The 27,423-nt window shown below is 39.9% G+C and overlaps 1 protein-coding gene across 1 annotated transcript; it reads left to right on the top strand.

The window, feature by feature from the left end:
- Window positions 1-3,028: 3,028 nt before the first annotated feature.
- Window positions 3,029-26,449, top strand: LOC148817222 (adhesion G protein-coupled receptor G1-like). Its single transcript, XM_088938911.1, has 14 exons — window positions 3,029-3,406; window positions 12,827-12,915; window positions 13,735-14,175; window positions 14,884-14,944; window positions 17,681-17,792; window positions 18,459-18,584; window positions 18,803-18,922; window positions 20,017-20,059; window positions 21,109-21,212; window positions 21,720-21,835; window positions 22,705-22,973; window positions 23,262-23,355; window positions 23,986-24,248; window positions 24,978-26,449. The coding sequence occupies exons 2-14, from the start codon at window positions 12,852-12,854 to the stop codon at window positions 25,106-25,108; spliced, it is 1,944 nt and encodes a 647-aa protein (XP_088795037.1). The 5' UTR covers window positions 3,029-3,406; window positions 12,827-12,851; the 3' UTR covers window positions 25,109-26,449.
- Window positions 26,450-27,423: the final 974 nt, after the last annotated feature.

The following is a 27,423-nucleotide window of genomic DNA, read 5'->3' on the forward strand; positions in this document are numbered from 1 at the left end:
TATGTTTCTTATTCCCAGTACTTCCCTCAGACAGCTTCAAAGGCAGAGAGAAGCCTGGAAGGGTTTTAACTTCAAAGTCACTGGCTACAGTACAATGTTTTGTACTTGGAAAAAAGGACATAATTGCTGTAATAAATGAAAATCTTGTTATTTGAGCGAGTCAAATCAAATGGTGACTGCTTTTCCTGAATTAACTATCATCTGACCATAGATCAACATCTGCCTTTGTTAGCACAATGCTGTTTTCCTCAGTCTACCTTCCTGGGCTTCAGGTATGATTAAGTTTTCAAACTGGCTTGTTTCCGAATTGAGGACAGGGCATGCTATTTTTGTGAATAGAGCATCTTTGAAGTAAACAGCTTCTGCTTGTCTTGCCGGGCCACATCTGTGCTTCAGACATTGTAATCTCCACCCCTTTCACTGAAATAGAGAGATATAGAAATAGAGTGTTGAAGATATCTTCCCCAATATGTGTGTTTGCATTCGCCTTTAGAAAGCAATGGGGTCACATCACCTGAGTTTCACAGTGCACAGGAGCAAATTAGCAAACTAGCAGCTAGCTGTTTTTTTTGTGGTTGATACATTGAAGTAATGGCATTATACTGCCTTCCTCACTTGCCTGGAGGATTTTGCAAGTTCTACGTTCTGCCTTAAGCTGGTTTTCTGTGTTGGAAATGTCATGTTTTATCCACTAGATGGCAGCACACATCTACATTTTCTTCCTGCTGCTGTTCCTGCTCTTAGTGTATAAATGGAACAAAGAAAACGCAAGAAACATGCCTATATCCGTTCCAGGGCTAGACTGGCTGCAACAGAAACCAAAGACAAAACATGCTACTGCCCTGTTGAACCGAATTCCATAACATGAGTTGTCACTTCTGCCATAATACATGGCGTTGTCCTTATCATTTGATCTGTGTCCTGTATTGCTGCCATTGTTATATTGACACTATCTTCATCTGGTCTAAATTACTCCATAAGTGGTTAACACTTATTTGTATGAGACATCTTTGATGTCTCCTGGATACATCCAGAAAAAAATGCACAATCACAGCTCGTTTGAAAACAACTCAAGTCAGCTGTAAGCCCAAATCTTTTAATTTTTAAAGGACAAATTATGCATCACACCAGGGTATTACTGAATCCTGCTGGATATTCAAAGCAGTTTGTTGCATATTTACAGACTCAATGTGGAAATTCATATTGGAACCATACTGTACTCCAGTGTTGAAAAGGGGATTGAATTCTGCATGAAAAAATGTGTAATATCATTCATTCACTGTATGCACAAGGACCAAAACAACTGCAAGTCTCAGCTTGAAGTTAACAGAAAATGAAACTTGATGTAAAATGCCATCACACCCACATCATTTTGTTTTGTAGTATGTATGAAAACATGAAACAACATCACAAGAATACTTCACAAAGTAAATAAAATATGAAGGACTGTTTGTTTTTGAACTCCAGTATTAGACTTAAATTTGTATGTTACAGTATAATGCTTGGTATTGAATCTTTATATGAAGCCTATTAGTAGGAGGACAGTTGCTTATCATAGTAAACTACTACAGTTTCTGCTGACATCTGGAAGTTAATGTCAGAGTATTTGACCACATGCGGCGTTTCTTGAGTCTGGGAGAAATACAATTGTCAACTCACCAGTTTCCATTTCTTTCAACACACACAGCCAGGCACTCTATATAAAAACCTAAGGAAAGTTATGAGAGTAGGTGATTCAGCCCATCCACACTGTTGTAGCAGGAAGTCAGGTTGACCAGCAACTGATGATTTGAAGACAGGCGGATATAAAAAAGAAAAAGAAGAATGGAAAAACAAGAAAATAGATGCTTTGTCAGCTGCTTTCTCTGCCCTCCTCTTTTAAACCTAATGAATGGCACACAGCTCTTGGACACCAGATAGCAAACCTAGACTTCATTATTTGAATTTGAATGCAACTTGGCTTTTCAGTATGTGTAGATGAGCTGCCTTTTAACGCATTACTGAATATAATACACAGCATAAACATAATTCAAAAAATTAATACAGGAATGCACAGTATTTAATAAAGTGGGTGGATATGAGCTGGTTTTAATGCAGTACTGAATATAATATGTAAGGAAAAACTACTTATTCAAAAATGAAGGCAGGAATTCTGCATTAAAAATCCAGTGTTGTGAAATTTCTGCACGCTGATGATAACGTTTTCCGGAGAATGGAGCTTTTATTTTTATTACTTTAGCCCTGTTTTATAGGCTAAACGGGAGGATATGACCATGAGCGCAGTTGATAACCTTGGAAAGAACAAGGGGGGGGCATTGTTCTGTAGAAAGTATGGCAAACGAGATAACAGCCAACTCAGCTTTGGCATTCTTTGAAATAAGAAAGGTAATTTACAGAATGAAAATGTAAAAAGCTGAGAAGTGGAGGCCTCTTCAAAGCAACCAAAATACACACAAATTTTATTCTTTGTTCTTTCTGATTATATTCTATTTGTACAGTAATAAACTACACTTCCTTTTCTACTCATTGCGTGGAATGACTGTGAGAGCACGGACTAACCTACGTAGCCATGTCTTGGAAGCTGATACCCTGCTTTCTTTCAAGAAACAGCTGGATGGGACCCTTGGATCGGTTAACTGCTGACCAAACTGGCTGGATGGGCCTCCTGTTTGTGACCTGTCTTCTGCTCTTAAATAATCTCGGGCTGCCCCACACTTCAATGCCGAGCTGCTGCACAAGCTGTATGTTTTCACTGTTCTCATTCAGGCACAGAGGGACAGCTGAACTGCACAATGAACCTTCCTTCTCTTTGGCAGCGATAAGCAGTGAACAATGGCCTTTTTAAAAAAAAAACCCAGCCGCTTGGACGTTGCAAAGCAAAGTCAAAGAATACATCACTCTCCCTCACCGCCCCAGCCCTTTTGTCATTCATTGAAATTGAAAGCACACTCACACACACACACATATGCAAACACGCACACTCCTACTTCCAATCAGAGGCTCACACAGCCACAGACGAGTGCCCTCCGGTCCTGGCACAGTGACTCAAGAGGAATGGAAAGTCCTGTCTTGTGATCGTACCACTTTGACAACAGGAGGGTTTCTGCAGTCTTGACATGAGCTGACAGATGCGCTGTCCTATGTAGTGTCAATTCATCTACTGTACACGCAAAGTTATTCGTCATGCTAGGGCTTTTGAGAAACTGTTTTTTTTCCAAGTTTCATTCTCTCCCGCTCTGTGACTGTGTTCAAGAAAGGCAGTAGCTGATTACCAGAATATCAGCCTTGGAGCACAACAGCTGCCAGCATCTATCATATTCTTCACAGGCTCTTGGCCACTTCCTGAACGCGCTACGAGACTAATCATCTGCTGAAAAGCCGACTGATAACAAGCTTGCAACGAAAGGTAGGACACGCTCATAGATTCTGTGCTCACTGCGTTTGTTGCTTTTTATTTGAAAAAGAGTGAGAAGGGTGAGAGGAAAGCTGCTGTAACTACAATCTGGTAATGTAATAGGATTTATCCTGTCATTTTCCAGGTCTTTAGTTTTAATGGAATTCTGAGCATAATCAAAAATATTGTATATAACATATATACCGTAACTATTATAGAACTGACAAAGAGATGTAAAAGGGGAATGACACCAAATGTTAATCCCAAGCAGCAAGTTTTCCTGCCTCTCTTATGAGGATTTTGTAGTAACACTTTTTTAGATGAGGTAAGAGTGATATATATACTCAGCACAGAGACTGGAGGCACCTGTTCTTTGACAGAAAACCTTTTACCTTGTAAATTAAGTTTCCGGATGCATTATAGACGTAAAAAGAGTAGAGTTTTTTGTCTCTGACCATCTGTGTGTATTTTGTTCTTGAAATTTCATTTCCCTGCAACAAACAAAGAAGTCTGTTTAAGTCAGTGGTGCTTTGATTTTGTCACCATTTGGGCTCCAGGTGGGAGAAGTGTGTTAATCTTGTGTTCTTTGTGTGTTCTTTGGAGGTTCAGTTGTGAGAAAAAAAAAGTCATTACCCTGCTTTGCAGAAAGCAGAGTAAATGGGAAATACCAGCCATAGAAAAGGAAGTAGGCAACTCATTCTGCATAGCATTGAGTCCAGCTATGAGTGCTCTTGTGTTCTTATGATTTAAATGGATATGTTATGGCAAGTACTTTCACATCTCAACCTGTTTTACCTGTTTCTGAAAGCAGGAAAGCTGTGAGAAGATCAAACAGATTATAAGTATAATTGGATCATGTAGGTAAGGAGACTAACAGTAGACACTATGTTTTTCCACACAACAAGGACCTAAATATCTCAGGTTCCAATGCAATTCTCTACTGCATTAGATGTGACATAATGAAATTATTATGTGATTTTGATACAAAGCCTTGTACAAGCTGGACTGGTAAAGGTAATCATTTGCATATATTTTCCATAAGGGGGTTTGTATTATTATAATGTGAGAGAATATTCAATGATATGTGGTTGTCTGTCACAATTCTGGACATGTATGAGATGAGGAAGTTCAAGAGAGTTTATAGGGTTTAGCTGTTTGGGCCTGTTTTAAGAAAGAGAACCCATGTCTCAGCTCCTCTCAAAGCCTATTGTTATTTTTCTAGTTCATTAAATGCATAAATGTTATGCATCTAATTAAAAAAAAACATTGCATCACAATGACTTGAATGTTTGGCACTTTGTGCAATTGTGCAACACTCATGATTCAATCAAACCTGTCTTAAAAGAAAATACCCTCAATCTATCCACATGTTTTGACACAGCTTCTGGTTGAAAAATATACCGAACACTTTCCCACAAGACACTGTCATGTGTTTCCTAGCAACTCTTCTAAAGCGCCTCTAAATCTCCAATGAACCAGCGTGAGACTTAAATTTATTCGGCACATGATGCATTTCTGAATTCACAGTCAGGCAGCCTGGCTGTCAAATTTCTGTTGCATAGCAATCAAACCTGCAGATACCAAATTGTGCCGTCTGCTGACTTGGTTTTCCTGCCACACACGGTTTGGTTAGCCATAACACCTGTGCCCTTTCCGCTACTGAGAATTGCAAATGCGCGCTGCCAGTAGCACAGCCTGCCTTTTAATTACCCCAACAGGGGGTTGAGCAGGATGAAAGACTTTATACAGTAGTACCCTCAAAGGTGCACTGAGGTTCATATGGTGTTGGTATAGAAAGTGTGGGCCGCCATGTCCATTAAACCAATAAACCTCATGCGGTAAGTTAAAAGATATACTGTACAATAGTACAAATAATTAGGTGACCATTGCTGATATGCTGTATGGTGGCAGTCTGTTATTGCGAAGTTAATAGCTTTATTTTCATTTCCCCTACAAAACAGTACACACCCAGACTGTCACATTACCAAAGAAAATTGCAAATGTAGAAACCCAATCTGTTTTGGGGGTTGGCTTTTCCGGTGAGATCCAATGAGATCTGTGAAACAAACCCATGTATTCTGTAAAAACACACCTTTTGGGCAGCTGATATTGGGGCACCAGAAAGGGTTTCTCTCATGTACAATTGTTCTCACCAATATTATGTAAAGTGGCACCTTTGTGGTTGTGTTGTTTTTTCTCCCCGTCATGAACAGTATCAGTTCTCAAGTCAATTCATTGCTCACAACGTCAGGATAACTACTTTGGCACTAACTCCTTAACAAGAAGGGTTAAGAGAGGAGGCAGTCAAGAATCAGGTCATTAACCCAGAGTGGTTTTTTAAGGGCTGTGGGGAGTTTCTCAGCTGGAGATGGTGTGAAAGACATTGTGTAGGCAATTTTCTCTCAGTTTTAGTCATCCGGTATGTACTGCATTATACAGTACAGTCATTTAATCATTTCCACAGCCTTAACAAATGTATCTCTTGATTCTCTGGTACAAGCTACAGTAGTATCCTATTGAAAACTGTTGTCTAGCCTATATGTATGGGTGAACAAAGATTTCAGCCCAAGGGACCTTAAAACTCTTTATAGACAGGAATGAACTCACTCAGTCTGGAATTAAAGAAAAGAGAAGGAGAAACAACTCTTCTGTAGAAGATGTGGATTCTCGAGTGAGAGAAAATCTGGAGGTGTTTGTGCTGTTATCAAGTGTCTCACGTGCTTGCCTGTGGAACAATCTGGACTCATTGGTTCTCCAGTCCCAGTACATCATTTTAAAAAAATTCAGCCCAAGCTTGCTTCAGCCAATGCTTCGGAGCTCGCCAGTAGAAGGGGGATTCTTAAATTCTTAAATTCTTAAAACACAGATCAATACAAATAGCTTTAACACCAAAGATTGGAAAAACTTGATAAGGATTGTCAGATGTGAAATTAAATGGTTCACATCCACTAAGATACTAAGACAAAAACTGAAGCAAAACAGTAATTGTTGGAGTTAAAGGGGAAGTACTTAGGTGTGGCCAATTGAATGAAATAGAGGGAAACACACTGCTCTATTCAAATTGTTATCGAAAGGTAATTTTTAGGTTATGTTATGAAATCCTGCCATATTGCAGTTGCAATTTTGAATAAATTACTTGATAAGCACAGAGAAATTATATCTTTAAACAATACTTCTAAATGAATTATTTAGGTTTTTTTTAACAATTGCTAGAAAATGAATAACCTCACACTTGTCAAACCCAGCGATCACCTCTGATTCATTTCACTGTTGCACTTGATAATGCAAAGAATACTTCCATTCTCTCTTTCCCTTAATTTTCTCTCTTTCCCTACTTTGGCAGCTAGGTAAAACGGACGGATAAAGTCCTTGTATCTTCCTCACTGCTGGACTTACCTACAGTATAGTCAAATCTGTATAGTCTGTTTAGTCAAATCCCAATCAAGGCAGAGAACAGGCGCGATAGGAAGGGAGTTTTACTGGGGCACCCCCTCGTCCATAAAGGACAAGGCTGTCTGAACCCCCCAACCCCACTCCACGCTTTAACGAAGCAAGAGCCAGACGTCTGCTGCGAGAGCGAAGATGTGACGCGGGTGTAACAGAGCTCCCCAGTCTTGGTGATGGAGAGCCGGGGTGTCTGCGGTTTTTTTCCAGGTGTCTCTACCGCAGCAGCACCTGAAGAGCTTAGAGAAGCTGTTAAACGGGTCCAAATAAGTCAACACTGAGTGGTCGTGCGGAGCTCATCGAGATCATAAACCTGCAGATACTGCAGCCTGCACGAGTAGGACTGGACACCCCTGGGGTACGAAGGCGAAACGCGCGAGTGAGTCAACAAGAAGCGCGATATTTACACGCCTGTAGGTGGACGTGGGCGAACACAGCATTTAACCTCCTTCTGACCTTTTATTTCAAACTCCATAAGTTAATTACGTCAACCTGACCGTGCAAACCACCAGCACAAGTGAGATTTTCACTGCTAGAGGAAATCTCATCTAAAAACAGAAGGATTGTTGCGCTAAAGGAACCGTTATTTTTATGTTTCAAGTCCTGTGCATAAATATGTAAAAAGACAGTTGTCTATTCCTAGAAAATTGAGGTTTAATTTAGTATTACATAGCAATGCGAACGCTTTGCCTGTTGGTTTGCAAATGCTTCGTTTAATATATTTGCATACAAGTCATACTCTTTCAGGAATAGTGAGTCAGCGGTCATGGACGGGTGATAGGTCTGAATAGTGTTCAGGCATTTTTTAACCACTCGACGACAACAAAAAGACTGAGGACGATAGACGGACCTCGCGATCCCTGGTGCAAAGATTTTTCATTATCTTGACTTCACAGACTAGCTTCAGCATAATAAAACAAATGTAACCTACTCAGAGCCTAACACTCAGTATAGTCATCTACAATCCCTGTGTAGATAGAACCCTCTGATATGATAAACCATTGTAATAGTCCATCTGTTATAAATGCAGTAAAAGACCTCTGTAAGATCGCTGGTGTGGTGAATTTCTCAGTGTTTCTACAGTTTCGCTTGTTGTTTCTAGTGTGGGGTGAGGTACCGAGGATCATGGTGATAATTTTTGCTGGTTAATTAATTTTAAGAACTCTCACCTTTTTGTTATTTTTGCCCTTTTCCCCGAAAAAATCATTTTAGAACTAGCATATTTAAATGCTGCAATCAGTATATTTTCCAGAGCCCAAGACTCGCTAGTAAATTATTTTTTATTTAAGTTTTGATGACCATACACCCAGTCCAAGATCTAAGAACGACTTTCAAGACGTGACAATCCTGTATTTAGAAAGTCCCGTGAAAGCGACAGACATTCAACACCAGTGGTATAAATGCAATTGAATCACAATCTGAAAAAAATAATAACAACTATCTCTTCTGAAACACACACTGTTAAAATCGCTATGTGTCCAATGAGGAGTTAAAACTGGACCCATACTTTAACATCTGGTGACACCTGCTACACCCTGAGCCCTGGGCAATAAAACCATTGGAATTACAAACAAAACAAAGCTCCATCAAGTCTGTCCATGATCCTAGTAGCACCATAACTATGGCAGTGAGGCAGCTAATCATCCATTTCAATATCTCAGTACCATTGAAAACCAATTTCAAACCCGACTGCTTGCAGATAAAGATAAATATGTACTGTAAGTAGACGGGAATGATTGATGAATGACAAGGTCTTTCAAACATAAAGGAAAAAGCTTATGTTCTTGAGTGGATTTCTACTGCAGTTACTGCATTGCAGCAGCTACTCTAATGGTAATAATTATTACCATTGTTATATCATAGTATATTTTGCAATTATACATGCAGAAGTATCTGCTTAGTGACCATGCATTGCTCTCTAAGGTAGTTTGGACATATTTCTATATGTATTTTAAGAATAATATTACAATTCACAGCTGAATTCTTTTCTGAAATTGGACTGATGATGTAATATACTGTAATATACTAATACAATATAAATATTTTCAGTTAAGGCTTATTTTAGGTGCTACATAAACTCTAGAAGTACATAAACCTACCAAGGTATTTTTATTTCACTTATAAAAATGAGGACTTCCCTCACACCTCACTGTTTTTTTTTTCAGATGGTTTCAGTTTGTTTAATACTCTTTTTTAGGGTTTTGAATCCCTAAGGTTTTCCTAAACCATAACTCATCAGGAAGCTTTGTTTGTGTTCACAGTCTGTTTCTTTTTAGGTCTTCAGATCACTTTTTGGGTTTTACTGCTACTGTGATCAGATGTAAGCCTGACTTTGTTCAGGCAGTCTGCAGAATGTCCTGTTGGTATTATAGCACGGCGATGTAATTGCAGGTTCTTCTGGAGCACTGCCCAGTGCAGGCCTGCTGACCTCTGTTCTTCTCAAGCTGCTATTTCTAGCAGGATCTTGGCATCCTTTTGCAGCTGTTTTTTACTGATCCACTCAGTTGTAACATGGTGCACTTGGTGCTCATTCCTTAATCCTGCCAATGAGCTCTTGTGGCACACAACAGGAACACTAGTTCTTAATTCCCTCACATCTACACTATTAGATTGTGTGTGTGTGTTGTAGTTTTTGCAATAATGCAAACATCCCTCAACATCCCTTCTTTAAAATGGTCTAATCTGCTAAAGGACCAATGACACCCCAAGAAACAAAAAATACCTTATTTGTCATCTCAGCTGCCTCACAATGAATTAATATTCTGCACATGGGTGTCCTTTCATATTTAGAAGGTCTGTTTTGAAGGGATTTTCAATATGGAAAATGCATCATTTTTACTGTACTATACAGTAATACTGTATAGTATTACCTATACTGTAAAATGTATTTTACAGTATAGGGGACACTATACTGTAAAACAGGCGCCGTCCTTCAGATGAGACGTAAAACCGAGGTCCTGACTCCCTGTGGTCATTAAAAATCCCAGGGCGTTTCTCAAAAAGAGTAGGGGTGTAACCCCGACATCCTGGCCAAATTTCCCATTGGCCCTTACCAATCATGGCCTCCTAATAATCCCCCTCTATGAATTGGCTTCATTACTCTCTGCTCTCCTCCCCACTGAGAGCTGGTGTGTGGGGAGCGTTCTGGCGCACTATGGCTCCCGTCGCATCATCCAGGTGGGGCTGCACACTGGTGGTGGTGGAGGGGAGACCCCATTACCTGTAAAGCGCTTTGAGTGGAGGGTCCAGAAAAGCGCTATATAAGTGTAAGCAATTATTATTATTATTATCATTTGGGAAGCAGAGCTTTCTTCAGGTTTGAGCAAGAAGAAGACTACACAACTGAAATGTTGTGTTTTTTCTTGGCTATTTTTTATGTGGACTTAACCTCTACTCGTTCCTTTGCAGCCTGCACCCTAAAGTTGCTCATCACTAGAACCTGTGTACAATGACTCAAATTGGTTGTTCAGAACTTAGGATGAATGAAAACGAGAAACGTGCCTTGTTTAGCCTAAGAGTTGTACAAGACAGATGTGGAGCATACTGACAGGGAAAGAATACAGTGTCACCCATAACCCAAACCAAACTTTAAAAATGTTTATTCAAAATTCTTTTGACATCTAAAAGCCTTATATTGACATAAAGTCAGACATTCTAGCAGTAAAACAGACCACTTCAGCATGTTTCAGTCTACTGCAGAGTTTAAATGGAGGGTCAGTCTTCAGTGCTGTTTAAATTATTCACAATAATATTCAAAGGTTTGGATTCCAGTGCTTTTTTCTGATAAAATAAAAACTGCTTGAGAACACAGGGCAAATGCAAAGATCTGTTACTGACTGTTATTTGTTTATTAAAGAAGCTTTTCTATTTTTCTGTAAGCAATTTAAAGCAGACCCAGTGGGAACTACATGTTAAACTCCGTGTGTGGTAAATTAAAGTGTGTGAATAATTTACTGAGAACAAAGGTTATTGACAGCACTGTTTGGGTTAAATAAACACCAGGAGGCACTTTGATTATTAACCTGCTGGTGATGGCAAGGGGGGGGTGGTTTAATAATTGCTGTGTGACTGTACAAATTGAACTATTCTTTTGTAGCTAAAAAACTGAAATACAGGCAAACAGAATAATGAAATATCCCCGGGTTCTATTTCATTTAATGTTTATTCAAAGTAATGTATGTGCTAACCACCAAAAATAATTAGCACCTCAGTTAGACCAGACCAGATTAGTGGGTGTGCCTTTAACAAAGAGACACAAGAGGTGCAACCAGAGAATGAGGGCGGATACCGAAGAACTTGAAGTGTCATGAGTTTGCACCTACTATATTTTTGGTTGTGGGCACAGACACAGATAGGAAAAGTTATTTTTGTTTACTTTGACAGATAGTGTATTTGACTGTGTGTGGCGTTCAAGTGAGGTCTTCTGTTCTCATCCCTGCCTCAAGTTTTGATCAGAACTGTGTATACATGATTCGCTGACCAATAGGTTGTGAAGAAGAGGTGCTTTTTCATCTTGGTCGTAAATCTAAGAAGAGGTAGAGATTTGTACTGATAACTCTCAATGAATGCAAATGAACAAATGAACCAATAAACATTCACTTTCTGCTTCCCTCCCCAAAAATTCTGAATTGGCTCCACTGCTTAGACTTCAGATAAAAACTGTGATATCAGGATATAGCACATTTTAGCCCAGACAAAATTAATTAGAATCTACTTTTCTGTACCGATTGCTAATACAATTGAAATTCATTTGTCACTTAATTTATTCAGAATACTTCTAAGAAAAAAAAAACAATTCAATTACGTTACTGTACCACAGGCGCTCTGAGGTTTGATGATTCAAGAGCACAGGGCTGCAGCCATTGAGATGTGGTTTCTAGACAGGTCCTTCCTTTTCAGCAGTAAGAAGATAATGATATTAGCGATTTCAGAACGAGCTGTTGAAAGCCTTTGATAATTAAGCTCGATTTTAACTACTTACAGTACTATTGTTGAACACTTTTTGGTTGGCTGTGTCTATGCCTTCAAAGATTTTGAACACAGGGATCACATACCTGAATCCCCATGCCATATCATTACGAATACTCTCTGCAAAATGCTCAGGATCTTATATAAAGGACATCAGCACCTTTTTTTCCATGTTACATCCAAGCGTGACTGGGTCTTCAAGGCCTGGAGCTGAAAACCCACACACCTGCTAGTTTTTGTTCTGCCTGGAGCACTCATTTTAATAATTGAACCCTTAATAGACCAGATATAAGGTGTAATATGAACTCTTTGTTTTCAGTTCCTAAACATGTAGGAAGTTCCTTTTAACTACTGTGTTTCATAAGTAGCGTATGAAAGGTCTCCAACCCTCCATAGTAAAATAAAAAACTTGCAAAGGTTTCAACCAAGAAACCTCTTGTTCAGTTCTGAATTTCATTTGAAGCATTCATTGCTCAGATGCAAAGAAAAGCAGCAGCTGTGTGAGGCACCAAGCCCAGGATTGGGTGCCCTGGCTGATTCAGCCAAATACTTTCTTTTGTACATTGGAAATCATTTATTATATCTGATTGTGTGCCAGACTTCAGTATTACAGTAGTGAGTATCTGGATCTGGGACAACAGAAGCAAACTCCTGCTTCAGATACAGGTACCATTGTCATGCATCAGTGCATCGTGTGGTTTCCTGGGTTTCTGAACCAAACCAATGAACAAAGACCAGCTTCATGTCTCTGTTTTAAACAGTATAAACAAGCATTTAACATTTCAGGAATGTTAGATCTGAGAAGGCATTTTCATTCACCCACAGTGATGTTTTTGGTGGGTGGAAGTCTGATCTGTAATGTATTGGGATTCTGGGGTATCTTCTCTGTGAGCAATGTGGCACATGGAATAGAACTCACAGGCAACTAGGAAAAAGAGGAGAATGAAAAATGGCGTGTCAAAAAGGTACTTTTCAGGTATCCTCCTTTTTAAAACTGCCTGCGCCTCTTCTCTCCCACAGCTGTCAAAAAAAAGCAGAGGACACAATGGATGATGTACACTGGGTGAGGATACTGAGGCTTCTTCTTCTCTCTGCGTGCTTCATACAGGGTAAGGTTCAAGAACACCTGCTACTACCTTAAATCCCATGTGTGACAAATACCTCCAAGACTGCGATCAGTAGATTATGTACAGAGATAGAAACAGGGAGTGTGGGTGGATTTGCAATGAAGGAATTACAGTATGGGACAATCTCTCGACCTTTTTGAAGTAGTTGAACTGGAACACGTCAGGGTGAATCATAACAGGCCGTAGAGTTTTAAGACCGTATCCCATTGGGTAGTGTACTGTATATGTGCTGTATCAGAGAGAAAACTCCTCTTTCACAGGACACTACAACAGTTAGAAACTGGATTTCCTCTTTTGCGTTTCCCAGGGCAGATTGACTGAAGAGTCTGTCTGCAAAGTACCATGTCCAGAAACATCAAATGGTTTACCATTTATATATGCCAGAATACTCAATCAAATACTCAACCCAGCAAATAACATCTGAGGATAGAACATAATAACTACAGATTTCTTTTCCTCTTGTTTGTTTGCTGTCTATGGCCGAGAAACAGTAAATAAATGGGATCTCTCCCTGTTAAAAACAAGGCACTCCAGCGAGTCGATTGTGAGTAACTGGGAAGATTGCTTTATCTTCAAAGGACAGATTTGTGTTTTGCTGGGATGCTCAGTTTGCAGGTGTCACAGTAGGAAATTATGGATAATGGCCTTGATATACTCTAGGCTATACCTGTAGCCATGTAGCTACTGTACATTATAATGCAATGTTTTTCTTTCAAACACGCTGGTCTATTCATGGATGTTTCACAGCTTGACTTGATTTCTAACGTGTGTGTTTGCTTTTACCTTTATGGCATCCAATAGTTCTGGGGGAGAGGGACTTCAGGTTTTGTGGCATGTGGCAGCACAGAAATGGACCCCTGCATCTTCAGTCTAACTTGAGGCGTGGCTGCAGCGAACTTAACATCACTGCAGGCAGTAGCACCCTGGAAATCAGTGGAGAGATCATGGGCCATTGCGAAAATTCAAGAAGCATTTCACTGCCTGGAGTACAAGCTGCTGACATGCATTTCTGTGTGTACTGGGATGGGTTCCTTGACCTTCTGCAGGTTGAATTCAGCAATATTAACTTCACTCTGTGTGGGCCCAGAGGTTTTCAAAAGGACTGCTGCACAGGACTGTCTCTAGCTAGCAATATACGCTCATCTAGCACCTTTGGGATTTCAAATGGGAGTATTCGTGGAGATGTAATAGAGTTAAAACGTCAAGCCAAATACTCTTTCCGAGGAGAACAATCTGATTGTGGTAAGCAGATTTTTTATTGCAATGTTTAACTACATCATGATAGTAGTAAGAGTAATAATAACAACTAGCACATTTCTTCCCTGGTGTGCCCCTCAATGCTCTCTGCAGCATATTTAACAATACCAATGCAATAATAATGAGCTTAACTGGAATGACATGTTACACAAGTATTTTCAAAGCATTATGTAAAATAAATATATGAGAATTAGAGAATATTAGCAGTGTGCATAATAATTTGCAGTACAATACAAGACATGGGTGTACAACACAATACAGCACTGTATGTCACAGTGCAATCTAATGCAATATGCAGTACTACACCTACACTAGCATAGACCCTCTTATGGAAATAAAGCATCCCTATTAGTGGATTAAACACTCATATGAATGCAGCCACAGTGCCAAAGGTCTCTCTTACACCCACTATCTCCTGTAGCAGCATTACAGAACTCACATTAGCTCTCTTCTGTTACAGTATTGAAAAGCAGTAAATTTGTGTTCTGTATAGCAAAGCCTGAGAAAAACATGTCATTGCCATGCAAATGGATGTCTAACTGTACAAATGGATGTTGTAATGAGGATCATTGCAGATGCATCAAAATGGCATGTCAAATACATACTGTATTGCTCAATGCAAATATCAATATTTAAAATGAGAAACTGTGCTGATTCAGAGCTATGCATTCATTTTTTTTATTTGTATCACAGTCGAAGACGTCTGCAAAGAGGCAAGTCGGCAGGATATGAAGACATTAAATCGAGTTGATGTGTAAGTCTGACTATAGCTGTGTTACTGATTTCAATTTGATGTTCAACTCCTAAACTGAAAACAGTATGCAAAGTGTTAAAGCTTACGGTTTCCAAATTAAATGTCAAATCATCAAAGCAAGGTTAGAAACTAGTAATAGTCTTAAAACATCATGATGTTAAACCTGCCATGTGCAATAATTCTAAGAAGAAAAATTCCTTGAATTCCTGTTGTGCTTTTCATCCTGAAGTATAACCCAAAGTACATTATGCGTAGAAGGGGAACCAATTTATCCACCACAGAGAAGTGGACTCCTCATAATGTGTTGCACCACTACACAGCAGATCAGGTGAAGAAGTGAGAAACTGCTTAACTTATTAACCTGCTGTAGTGCTGGGCACCAATGTGGCACCAGTTTAAAAATTGCTTTGTGACTGCACAAAATGAACTATTCCTTTGTAGCTGAACTACTGAAATACAGGCAAGCAGAATAATTAACTGCTTGAATTAATAGGGAATGTCAGGCCAGACTACAAGCTCAAAGTAGAATTTATCCAGCCCACCAGGATTAACATTCCTTCTCTTTGAGATAATGCTATGTCATTAGGATCAAGCTGTCAAGACCTTGGTTTAACATCTGATCCAAGGGATGGCCCATCCTCTCCCATAGCACAGTGTCTCTGGTTGGACATTCTGCTCCAGGGGGAAAGATTCCCTTACTGGTCTGCTAACCCAGTTTTCCTGGTCCTTGGTATGTCTTGCATCTTCACTTACATTTCTGGTAATATGCCACGGCATAATCACAGTGCGATGTTGTAAAGCACAGTGAAGTAATGAAAAGCAGGGGATGAAGTGGTAAGGTAAAGAAGCATACAAATGTTGAGGGTCCAAGTCAAAACAGATCAAAATACTGCGGAAATGCACTTTACTAAACCTTCATGAGCATCAACACATTTTGAATTCCAAGGTCTCATATTTGGCTCCTCTGTAATTTGCCCGCTCTTGTTTGTAAGAGCCTATGTAGTAATTCAAAGGTTACTTTGGCAAACATAAAACTAACTTGTTCTTGAGGATTTATGAAGACCTGTTTGCACCTCTGCAGATCTTTTTCTTCCTACCAAGTACCAAGAAGTAATACAAATATCCACCAAATGTCTCTTAAATTATGTGCTCCTTTTATGTTTTTGCCCAAAAAGTCCTTAAAGACTTCTGTTTCAGAGGAACAGAGCTCCTCCGGTAGGAGCAGTTTTGGACAGTAAAAATAGTACAGAAGTATCTTCTCTTTAGAAAAGCTCCCAGGCTTCTCCAGTCAAATGGCAAGCTGCATATCTGGGAGCAAAATGGAAGTTGCTGTGGATGAAAGGGTCAGTTAAATAAATTAGTAAAAGGATCTGTTTTGTTCTGAAACAGGCAGCAAGATTCTTAATCAGATATACTGTACAGTAGAAGCGCCATATTGAATTGTTTATGCATTTTAACTTCACTCAATCTGCCCCAGGAAGCACAGAGGAGCAAATCCAGTTTCAAGTTTGAGTCATACACAAAATGCTGAAATTAGTAGAAACATTACCGCAGACTCACACTGTCATACAGTGTAAAAAGATGAAGAACCCAAATTTTCCAAGCTTATCTAACTTAAGAAGAAATCACCACATGACCGCATTTGTGTACAATTCTGGTCACCATGATGCAAAAAATCCATTGTTGCATTATATTTTTTACTTGCGTTATGTACAGTATTTTACATTATGTTTTCATGACAAGCAAACATGGATAGATATTGTGACAGTACAATATCTGTCCATACATTACAATGGTTAATACTATCCTTGTATGTAATATCTTCACTAGTGAAATATTCTTCAGATTAGATTTTTGACCTGGGTTGTGCTCTGCTATGGGTGATGTACAGACTGTTCTCTACAGTACTTGCTCCACAACACGTTCTGTTAAAATGCCCCCAAGTTGATAGACGGACATACAGTACCTGTCAGTATGACTAGTGGGCGGAGCGGTGGCTCTGTGCCAGTAGTGGGAAGGTTGTTGGTTCAAATCCTGCAGCTGGCAGAGGAATCCTACTCTGTTGGGCCCCTGAGCAAGGCCCTTAACCCCAACTACTCCAGGGATGCTGTACAATGGCTGACCCTGTGCTCTGACCCCAAGCTTCTCTCTCCCTGTCTGTGTATCTGTGTCTCATGGAGAGCAAGCTGGGGTACTGTATGTGAAAAGATGAATGCAAGAAATTGTATAGGGCTAATAAAGTGATGTTATAGTTTGGTGGCCATCAGTTTTCAAAAGGGTTTGTGTCCAGGAATGATGATTTTTCTAAACCTATGGTTCAGCTGTTCATGGTGACATCCAAAAGGCTGCAAGGCATTACCGCGAATGGATGTCCTAATAGATAATTACATCATTAATCAATCAAGTGTGTTTTCCAACTGATCTTTAAATTATCCTCTACAAAAAAATTCCCGTCTGAAATTATCAACCACATCTTGAAAAAAGAACATGGTAAAGATGTGTCTGACATTGTGCCTTGCAAAATACAGTATGTTATTCTATGTTATTTTTTACTTGATTTATTTTTTCAGAAATTTCTCATTTGTTTTCTGATGCAGGAGCAGTTCTTTTTGAAACTACATTTAGAACTGTGCCCTAGTGACTTTGTTATATACTGTACGTTGCAATGCATAAAGCCAGACTGACATCTTCAGACAGAACTCACACCTCTGAGATTGTGTGCGTCCCTCTCTGCAGGATAGAAGAAACCCTAATGAAGGCAAACATCTCTGGAGCTGTGGACTTACAGTGTGCCACAGCTGTGGTCAGGAAGATAGAGGAAGATAAAGGCTATAACATCAGCATACCCGTAAGCACACAGGAGGTCCATTCGTGCCAATCTACATCACACCGTGGGCACCCAGTGACATCTCACTGAGTGAAAGAAGCAAAGACGTTTCTTCTCTTTCTCTAGCAAAGGAACAGAATAAGAAAAAGGAAGCACTGCAGTTTCTAACACTGAATCACGAAGAAGACATTGGAATGAATAGAAACACGACCACAGACTCTGTGCTGTCAGATACAGTGAGGCCTTACTAAAAGATAAAGAACTGAACATTTCCGAGCTCCAACTTGAGACACTGCAGATGATTGTATTTGCTGGGCCTTGGGCTTCAGTGTAACTTGTGATGTGCTCTGTGTGGTAAACACTTCGGGAGAGTGGGAAAGGGTTCTTCTTTCACATGTAGCTAATTTTAGGTCAGGTAAAACTGTACCATTAAGCGCGGGCAAGGAGCTTTTAATATATCATTCAAGTCTCACTGTACAGTATACAACTCAATAACTTCATGCAAATATTTATGTTAATATAGCACATATGTGTGCTCAGCCACCTGATTTTCACATCATGTACATTTTTAATAAGGGTTAAAGCATGCTTGTGATTGTTTCACACTGACAAAACACCACCATGTTCTTCTTATGATGACAAGCTGTTTCTTGTTGGTTTGTCTGTCTGGACTATTCTGTGATGCAGGCTAAACGCCAGGCACCCTCTTTTAAGCCTCCTACCATCTATATCCCTCCATCCCTGATGGCCTCAAAATCCAGAAAGTCTGCCAAGGTGGTCTGCACATACTACAATGATTTTCCTCTTTTCCAGGTAATTATATTTTTATTTCCACTTGCATTAGGCTTAACTGATGATATGAAAATTAGAGTAGTACTGTTGATTATTGTCAGCAATAGTAGCAGAAACAGAATGTTGAGATAAACACCCCCACGGCTTTTTAGTCTTAAATTCACAACTTATCATTCACGATTGTTGTATCATTCACTATTTTATATAGAAATAAAAGGTGCAATTTCTGTTTTCTGCAGGGCACCAACAAGAGCAAGATTCTCAACAGCGAGGTTGTGGGAATCACAGTGGAAAATGAAGTCATCTCTGATCTACGTGACCCGGTTATCATCACCTTTCATCACTATGAGCCAGTGCCCGTGAGTTTTTAGGTCAACACTCTTTGAAGACTTTTAGTGTTTTCACTAAAGAGATTCACACATGTGTTTCTGATGACAAAGACTCATGCTACTTCCTCAGCTCTTGTGTGAAATTAGCACTTTTTGTGTTTTTGTGTAATTATTACAGCAACTCTTACACGTGAGAAATGTTGGCACATCTTTTTATTTGGAGGAAGTGTCACATACTGTATACCAACATCATCTTTTCCTACCTTCACAAGCGACATTATCAGATTAAGCTTTCACCAGCGATTGTACAGATCTGGGCTAAGTTGGTCCTGGTTTCAGGTGCCGACTGGAAACATCATAGTTCCTGAAACATTAAAGCAACTTTTACTTAAGATCACCATCCAGAGTGCAACTCTCATTTTATGAGGAATGGCCGTGTTCCCACATCATTTATGGATCAAAGTCTACTAACTGGGCTTAGCAGATAAGATGCAGCCATCTGCACTATCAGTAAAAGCCTTCACTATCATGATAAACTGAGAGCTGAGAACAAGAATAAAGAAAGTCAGTCAGTATGAATTATGGAAAGAAATATTTTTTCTGGTTGACGGAATGACAAACATCATTTTCATGCATGAGGATTAAAAAGTGAGCAATGAACCCTGGTTCTGAAGAATCACACTCCAGCAGGCTGGATCTGCCACAATAAACTCACTCATTTCTGTCAAGCACTTCAGGCAATTTAATTTAGGTTCTTTGTAAACTTTAGTTGATTAAGAGTTCATTTGAAATGAAAGTACCAATGCTTTGTTGTTCTCAAAGACCCCCAGTGACCATTTCTGACTTACTGTATATGCATAAACTGATTTACTAATTGATCACTACTGTTACGTGTAAGAGTTATATCGTTACATATCTTTTCTATTGCTCAATATTTAGTTTTATTTACAAGACATTTTTAAAACAAAATAAACAAATCGGTTTTATTTTACTTATTTTTGTAAAAAAATTAAATTAAAAACATTTAAAAGCTTGGCCTTCAGTTAATGCTTTGTGCTGAAACTGCAAGTACCAGACAGCCATCTAGTGGTGTCAATCTTATTTTAACAAACTTTTTTTTCTAGACAAATATGTCACGGAAATGTGTATTCTGGGACATGATGAAAGGTAAAAAACATATTTAATAATCATTTAATAATATGAATTAAACATAGAATTCCAGAATCCATAAAAAGTTGGAATGATGCTGAAGAGATTTGATAGAGCAAATGTAACATTACTGATTTTTTTAAATACTGCATCATTATCACAATCATTATAATAATAAAAATAAAATTTTAATTTTTATAAGCAATTATTTCTATCTTGGCCATGCCAAATTTCCTTTTAGGTCTTTTTCTGGGAATTTTGGAGACTGTCATCTTGTCTTTTAGTTCTCTATTTATTTTGAATTTACTCATGATTCATGTGGAAAGTTAATTGTGCTGAGCTATGCAGTGCATTATACTGTATGTGCTTCATGACAATCTGGTGGCCTGATCAGACCTAATAAAGGTCTGATTGGGGGTGGAGTGGTAGCTCTGTGGCTAAGGATCTGCGCCTGTGCCTGGAAGGTTGCTGGTTCAAATCCCGCAGCTGGCAGAGAAATCCTACTCTGTTGGGCCCCTGAGCAAGGCCCTTAACCCCAGCTGCTCCAGGGGTGCTGTACAATGGCTGACCCTGCACTCTGACCCCAAGCTTATCTCCTTGTCTGTGTCTCATGGAGAGCAAGCTGGGATATGTGAAAAGATGAATTCCTAATGCAAGAAATTGTATAGGGCTAATAAAGAAACATTATTATAAATTTTAAAATGCAGATTATTTGAGGTGAAACTTCTATCCTATTCTTTTCTGCTGATACTTTTACCTTTTTACATGTAGAAAAGAAAACATCATTATGCTGCCAGCAGATCAGTATGAAGTACAATATAGTATCAATGGCTTTCACTACCTGCTCCTACCAAATCCCTTAGAGCACCTCAAATTTTGGGGAGCTTAGTTAAATAATAATAATTATTTACCAAATTATTAATTCTAGATGAAAGAAAATGATCATGACACTTCAGCCATGGAAATGGTTCAAAGGCATGTGATACTCAGGTTTGAAGTAGTAATAATAATAATAATAATAATAACAATAATAATAACAATAATAATAATTCTGTTTCCTAACACAGTAAAAGAAGACACCTGGAATGATTTTGGGTGTGTAACAAAAGAGAAGTCCAAGGAGGAAACTGAATGCCATTGCAATCATCTCACCTATTTTGCAGTTCTGCTGGTCAGTACACAGTTCTTTACCTGTGTAACCCACTAACACTGAAAGACCCTTTAAAATGGGGTGGAGCGGTGGCTCTGTGGCTAAGGATCTGTGCCTGTGGCTAGAAGGTTGCTGGTTCGTATCTTGCAGCTGGCAGAGGAATCCTACTGTCTTGGGCCCCTAAGCAAGGCCCTTCACCCCAACTGCTCCAGGGACACCCTATAAATGGCTGACCCTGCGCTCTGACCCCAAGCTTCTCTCCCTGTCTGTGTGTCTCATGGAGAGCAAGCTGGGGTATGCGAAAAGACAAATTCCTAATTCAAGAAATTATATATATCCTATAAAGTGATCTTATCTTATCTTAAAATGTCCCCAGATTTCATCCTTATGTGAGTTTGTTTGTCTGAAAACAAATCAACAATTTCCGTAACAGTAGGAGGAATTTGAGGTTTCTGGATGAACACTAATCCCGAACCGCACAAAATATTCAATTTTCTTTTCCGACTGTCATTTTTTCATGTCTGACAGGAAATAAATGAGGGGCCGGTGCAGCATCTTGTGGCCTTGACTTGGGTGACGTTCTTTGGCTGTGCTGTCACCTCCATCAGCTGTGTCATCCTCATTGTCCTCTACGCACGACAAAGGTATATCTCCCTGCTGACTGTTACTGTCTTCCTCTTTAACTCTTTTCTTTCCATATCAATAATAATAATTGCTTACACTTATTTAGCACTTTTCTGGACACTCCACTCAAAGCGCTTTACAGGTAATAGGGATCCCTTCCACCACCACCACCAGCGTGTCCCCCCACCTGGATGATGCGACGGCAGCCATAGTGCTCCGGAACGCTCACCACACACTAGCTATTACTGGGGAGGAGAACAGAGTGATGAAGCCAGTTCATAGATGGGGATTATTAGGAGGCCATGATTGGTACAGTTCATTGGAAATTTGGCCAAGATGTTGGGGTAACACCCCTACTCTTTTTGAGAAACACCTTGGGATTTTTAATTAGAGTTAGAACCTCCCTTTTACATCTCATCCAAAGGACAGTCCCTTTTTTTCAGTTCCTATAGTGGGGCATTAGGACCCACACAGACCGCAGGGTGAGCACCCCCTGCCAGCCCCACTTACACCTCTTCCAGCAGCAACCTTAGCTTTTCCCAGGAGGTCTCCCATCCAGGTACTGACCAGGCTCACACCTGCTGAGTTTCAGTGGGCTGCCAGCTGTGAGTTTCAGGGTGATATGGCTGCTGGCTTAAAATGATCAACTTAAAGAAAAATTAAAGGTAGTCTTTGTTGGTGTCGCGTTAACACGTGTTACCAGCTAGTACTGTACGCTGGCCAGTGTTTCTGAGTGTCACAGATGAACGGCAGTGCACTGACGCATTTCAAATTCGAGTCTCTGTTATCTGTACTTGTGCCCAGCCCCCCTGTCACCTGCATGGAAACTGAGCCTTAATAAAAAAAACCCAGTGCTGCGAGAATCACCGAGATCTCTTTTTGTTTGCAGAACAAGTTCCAGTGACACGTCCGCACTGGTCCACTGTAATTTCACAGTGGCCCTGCTTCTTCTCAACGTGCTCTTCCTATTGAACTGGCCATTAGCCACGCTGGAGAACAAGAGCTTGTGCACCTTTGTGGCTTTTATCCAGCATTACTCCCTGCTCTGTTCTTTCACCTGGATGAGCATTGAGGCCTACAACGCCTTTAGGCTGGTGTATAATGTGCTGAACTTCTACGTAAAAAACTACATTCCAATACTTTGCCTGGTGGGATACGGTATGTACTGTACACTCTGTTTGAGTGTTTTATAAAAGGGTGCTGTATTTCAAACCATATGCCATATAAGAAAAAACTTTGTAAAATATTATCTAGGTTACCTTCAGAAGTACAAAGCAAAAGGCTTTAAGATGTGTTGAGCAAATTAATGTGATATAGATCTCTTAACTCACCCTTCCTCTGCATAAGGAAGCATTAATTTCACTTTATATTACTGCTCTGCTGCTGTGGGCTATAATTTAACAAATTCTTGAGTTAACAAGACTCTGATTGTACCGTGCTTTCCAGGATTGCCATTGGTGGTGGTTCTCGTGCTCGTTTCGATTCCGGATGTCTATGGCCTGCACCGCATCCGTTCTGCTGAAAACACTGAAACCCTGATGTAAGTGGAGCAGCGTGCAAGTGAAAACCGTACCGAAATGGCTTGTTTTGTGCGAAACGTAGGCATTACCTTGCTTTGTACGAAAGCACTAATGAAAGAGGATCCCAGATTCTTCAGTTCAAGGAAGCCAGTATGGCCTAAGACCTTGTCATTGTGACCCAGGAAATAACAGTTTGCTAAGATTTAACTTTGTAAATGAAAGTGTCTATTTGCTGTCTCCAGGCTCTATCTCTAGCATTCTCCCATGTCAGTTTATAGTGGCTTTGAAATGCACAATATTAAAATACAATATAAATAAAAAACACAAGACAGGTTACAAAGGAGAAGTCACTGTGCCCAGCTGGCTTGGTTGCGAATTGGAAACAAGGATGTTATCTAGATCTTTCTTGAAAGAAGCCACGATACTGGCTTCACAAATGTAGCTGGGCAGCTTGTTCCAGACCCCCACCAACCTCTTTGTAAAGACGTGCCACCTGTCCTGATTGGAGGAACTCACCCAGAGCTTTCTTGAAAGAAGACAGGGTAGCTGCATCATCAGCATAGCTGGGTATCTCTCCTACAACCCTCATTATAAAAAAGTGCCTCCTTTTATTTCAGTTTAACACATACTGTCTTAATGTATTGCTGCAGGTGCTGGATTATGAAGCCTCTGGTGCACTACATCACAAACGTCTCCTTCTTCTTGGTGATCTTCATCCTTAACCTGGCCATGCTGGTGTACATTACTAATACTATTCGGAAAAGGGGACCCTGGAAGGAAAACCGGATCATGCTCATCAGCGTCTGGGGGCTCACCTGCCTGTTTGGAACCACCTGGGGGCTGGCCTTCTTAAATTTTGGGGCCTTACGTGTGTTGGCCCAGATTGCATTTTGTATAATAAACTCCCTTCAAGGTAGGTGCAGAGTACATGCATTATAGTAGCGAACTTCAACTGGTCCTGCCATCAGGGTGGTGGGTGGCTCTGTGGCTCAGGATCTGCGCCTGAGCAAGGCCCTTAACCCCAACTGCTCCAGGGGTGCTGTATAAATGGCTGACCCTGTGCTCTGACCCCAAGCTTCTCTCCCTGTCTGTGTGACTCATGGAGACCAAGTTGAGGTATGCAAAAAAGACAAATTCCTAATACAAGAAATTGTATATGGCCAATAAAGTGATCTTCTGGAAATGAGCCTTTAATTAGGAAGTGTACAAGTACATTAGGCATTGCTACCTCACAGCTCTGATTCCCCTGCGCCCCTGAATTGAATGAAGTGGTTAGAAAATGGGTGGATGGACATTACTCCACTACATGTACAAGAAGAGAAAGTAGATTGGGTTGTGAAAACACTAGAGGGGCTGTGGTGCTGAGAAAATCTACAATCTTGGCTTTCAATGACTTTTGAGATTCATCCATGTTGAAAAAAGGCTGGATGGGATGAGATCCTTGAATCAGTAAATTGCTATCCGCCAAATGTCCAAGATGGACTAAATGGACTCTTTTCTTAGCTTCACATCCGTATGTTTGAAAACGATTTTGTAATGCTACTAGAAAGAAAAACATTGAGGAGCTCATCTTTAAAAACGTTTAGCAGCATGATGTTTTGGCAAGACTCTTTGTTAAGACCCACCCCTGTTTGTTCCTCAGGTTTTTTCCTCTGTGTGCGATACTTCTTGTTACGACACACCATGAGGACCCGTTCGTTACAGGACAGCACCTCGGGGTCTGTGAAGCAAAGCATGGTGTCAGCCCCCGAGCCAGAGTCCGCTGGGGAGTGATGTCCGCAGGACACCGCAGCCTCTGCCTTCAAAGAACAATTCAAGTCAGTGTCAAGTTCTTCTGCATCGTTCTGGGGGAAGAGTGGAGAAAAAAAAGACTGCATCTCAGGGATATGGTGAAGACATAACTTGCAGTCTGGAGCTTGGCACAAGAAATGAAATGGCTAGAAAAACAGATTTCCAGCCTAATATTTTGCATAGCATTCCATTCATGCTCACCAAGCTATTTCTGGAAACCTGTGAATTTGAATTTTATTGTTTTCCTGTGTGTTTGTCGTAGTTTTCTACTCATATTACTTCAAATGCAGCTTTTTTTATTTCAAGTGCAATTCTAGAGTATTTAAAAATATATATTTTTATGCTAGGACATTTTCTAAGATTTTATTTAAAAGCCCTCTTGAGCTTGCAGTGATGTTTCAAAAATTATTTTTTAAATATAGCTGACTGTCACCACCAGGTGGCAACTGACACTTAAGTAAAAATGTGAAGTTTCACTTGACTTTAAGCATCACCGCTGTAGATTATTCACTTGGGTGACGTGAAGGGGCTAATTGCTCGACAGCACAGCAGAAGCAAGAAGTTAGTTCAACTGGATTAGTAGGGAATTGTACAGTAAGTAAAGAAGTTTGCACAAGCCCAGCATGCATTTTAGCCAGGACACTGGGACTGTACCTGTACTCTTACAAAGTGTCACAGAATCTTTAATGACCAAGTAGTAAGGATCTCGGTTTAATTTCTCATTCAAAGGACAGCACCTCTCCATGGCAGCTCGATGGGCTCAACTGCTGTATTATAAGCACAAATGCCCGGTTTCAAATCTGACTTCAAGTTTTCAAAAATCAAAGTGTTCTCAGTCATACTGTCAGTCCACCAACACCACTTACAACAGCAACCTGGACTTCCTTAGAGATGTCCTATCCCAGTACTAACCAGGCCCAGCCTTGCTTAAGCTAGAAGTTAGTAACACTGGTGTCTTCAGATTCAATAGTGTGGTGATGGTGTCACCTTCTGCTTTGCCAGGCTAAACTGAAATTCTTTTTACCTTCATGAGTTATGCTTTACAATCACAACCAAATTTGCTGAAAAACTGGCACAGACTGGAACCAAGCCCTGTAAATTGATCTTTAGCTACCATAGTTGCTTAGAAATTGTTTTTCTGTTAAAAGGTCACATTTTGTATTCTTGTCTTCCTAAGATGAACTTTTGCAGGATCCTTTATAAAGCATTTATCTCTAAGTATCTTAATAATAATAGATGTATTTTCCTATTGAAATGGTCAATAAATATTTAAGTGTCTTTTTGTGTCTCAAATGTTTTTAAATAATAAATATATATTATTGCCTTTGCAGAGTCATGTTTCTTCTGTAAATGTGCTGTTTGTAACAAAGGGAGGAGAGAGCCATCAGCAGTACTGGCGACATGATTCAGCTCAATTTCAAAAGCAGAGTCATGAGGTGGTTACAAGTAATGGAAGGAAAATTTCACAATGTCTCAGGGCCAAGTTCTGTTTCTTTCCACACATAGGGGGTTCACCGGATTTCTTCAAATACAGTCAGGGGAAAAACAAAGACGCTTTCACATTTGTAGGAAAATGTCTTCTTTTTTTTTTTTGCAAGTGCTGAAAACTTTAATCCCTGACACTGTATGTGTGATCCCCCTGGGGGGACAGGGTTACAAATTAAATTCTTTCCATTCTATTTCAAATCTTATTTTGTGATAGGTTTTCTCTCTGCCTAGAACTCAGCAGTGAAAAGCCTCAGTCTTCTGGAGTTGCAGGGTTGTATTGTAGATGAGATTGCAGTCACTCAGCTGAACCTATTGCCTGCTAAATTAGACATATTACACTTTGCTTTCAGGGTCAAGCCAGTGAAATTTTAAGAGGCTTACAGAACCTTGCAGATCTGTGGCTCTCTAAGTTTGCATACCACTTTTTAACTGCACAGTTAGCAAAGTCTGCTCCTCGCCAGAGGCAGCTGTATGGCGAACAGTTTCAGTTTTAATTGCCACCACATATTAATTTTAGATGAAAGAAAATGACCAAGACACGTCAGCCATGGAAATGGTTCAAAGGCATGTGATAAAGTGAGTTCTTCTCAGACTTGAAATAATAATAACAATAATAACAATAATAATATCACCACACATCAGCTCTCAAAGGGTGGAAGAACAGAGTAGTAAAGGCCAGGGGGAAATTTGGCCAAGACCCCTACTCTTTCTGGGGTTTTTAAATGACCACCGAGGGTCAGGACCTTGGTTTCACATTTCATCCAAGGTGCCTTTTTACAGTATAGTGTCCCCGTCACTTTACTGGAGCA

The sequence above is a fragment of the Atractosteus spatula genome, chromosome 21, assembly GCF_055471065.1.
Source record: "Atractosteus spatula isolate fAtrSpa1 chromosome 21, fAtrSpa1.hap1, whole genome shotgun sequence".
NCBI lineage: Eukaryota > Metazoa > Chordata > Actinopteri > Semionotiformes > Lepisosteidae > Atractosteus > Atractosteus spatula.

Excerpts from the sequence above, each read along its gene's own strand:
- LOC148817222 (XM_088938911.1), top strand. The coding sequence starts at position 12,852 with ATGGATGATGTACACTGGGTGAGGATACTGAGGCTTCTTCTTCTCTCT. Across the intron at positions 17,793-18,458 it reads GCTATAACATCAGCATACCC|GCTAAACGCCAGGCACCCTC; the intron begins GTAAGCACACAG and ends TCTGTGATGCAG. Across the intron at positions 20,060-21,108 it reads ATTCTGGGACATGATGAAAG|TAAAAGAAGACACCTGGAAT; the intron begins GTAAAAAACATA and ends TTCCTAACACAG.